Genomic DNA, 1265 nt, shown 5'->3' with positions numbered 1-1265 from the left:
AACGACATAAAACTAAGAAATTAGGTCGAAATAACATTCTGTAAGTGAAAAATGTCTGGTTTTAACGTAAATGAACTATCCATACCTTAGGGTCAGAACAATTAACTTTGGTCGTGTTCGCATGTGCTCAGATCTCTGAACAACTGGTAGGTTTAAGACAAACAATCTATCTGGAAGAACCTAAACCTGACACCTTCTTTTGCATGGGTTAATGATAATTAACACAAGGAAACTGAAGTCATCTTGTACGGTTGCTTCCAACCTCGGTTACCTAAACAGAGATATGACAACAAAGTACGTATAAAAGCAGTGCAAATGTAGAAGTTCCATCACAGGGGAGGGAAAAAAACCCAAACCAACAAATATTAAAAAAAAAAAAAAAGCAGCAGCATGGGTTTGCTCAGTGGTCGTTTGCTATTTTGCCTTCTGGCAGATGAAAGAAGTTATCTTCTTTGAGTTTAAGATGTTCTGGTAAATCTAGCTGCCTTTTTGCTTCTTCAATGTCTTCCTGAATTGCTGAAATGAGTGCCTCTGAAAAAGATAAAAATAGTGATATTTGAAAGTTGGTTTGATTTCTGAACACACAATAGCAAGTGAAAATAAGGTGTACAAAAGAATAAAAAAACCATCAGAAAAGTAGACTATAATTAATACCACGAGGTTTGAAAGGCAGAATTTTTGGGTTTTAAAATGCCTTTTTTTTTTTTTTTTTTAAGGAAACATGCCAGAGTTGCATTTTTCACCCATATAAGCACCACCTTCTCCTTGTTCCAAAAGAATATTTTTGGAAGAGATCAACAGTTTCAGGAACTGTTTCAATTCTAGCAGGGCTGCATTTTAAAAGGAAATTTACAGACTAGACTGACACTTTCATGGCAAGCCCATGATTTAAAAATTACTCTTCAGGCAAGTTACACAGCCCTGCCAGAGTTGCATTTTTCACCCATATAAGCACCACCTTCTCCTTGTTCCAAAAGAATATTTTTGGAAGAGATCAACAGTTTCAGGAACTGTTTCAATTCTAGCAGGGCTGCATTTTAAAAGGAAATTTACAGACTAGACTGACACTTTCATGGCAAGCCCATGATTTAAAAATTACTCTTCAGGCAAGTTACACAGCCCTGATCACGAAGATGATCAGAGGGCTGGAGCACCTCTCCTATGACAAAAGGCTGCAAGAATTGGGCTTGTTCAGCCTGGAGAAGAGGAGGCTCCGAGGAGACCTCATTGCAGCTTTCCAGTATCTGAAGGGGGCCTACAAGGGG

General features: G+C 38.1%; 1 protein-coding gene across 1 annotated transcript in view; it reads right to left on the bottom strand.

Moving 5' to 3' along the window:
* Window positions 1–400: 400 nt before the first annotated feature.
* The window catches only part of LOC104511413 (riboflavin kinase-like), a gene marked incomplete at its 5' end in the record, with an annotated part of 2928 nt that continues 2063 nt past the window's right edge, over window positions 401–1265 (bottom strand). The window contains one exon of the mRNA XM_010154018.1: window positions 401–531. Within this exon, the coding sequence (XP_010152320.1) occupies window positions 401–531 (131 nt within the window). The remainder of the gene's footprint in view (window positions 532–1265) is intronic.

This window comes from Eurypyga helias, unplaced genomic scaffold (genome assembly GCF_000690775.1).
Source record: "Eurypyga helias isolate BGI_N326 unplaced genomic scaffold, ASM69077v1 scaffold17476, whole genome shotgun sequence".
Taxonomy (NCBI): domain Eukaryota; kingdom Metazoa; phylum Chordata; class Aves; order Eurypygiformes; family Eurypygidae; genus Eurypyga; species Eurypyga helias.
Note: the sequence above shows the minus strand (reverse complement) of the source record. Positions and strands in the feature narration are given on the sequence as shown.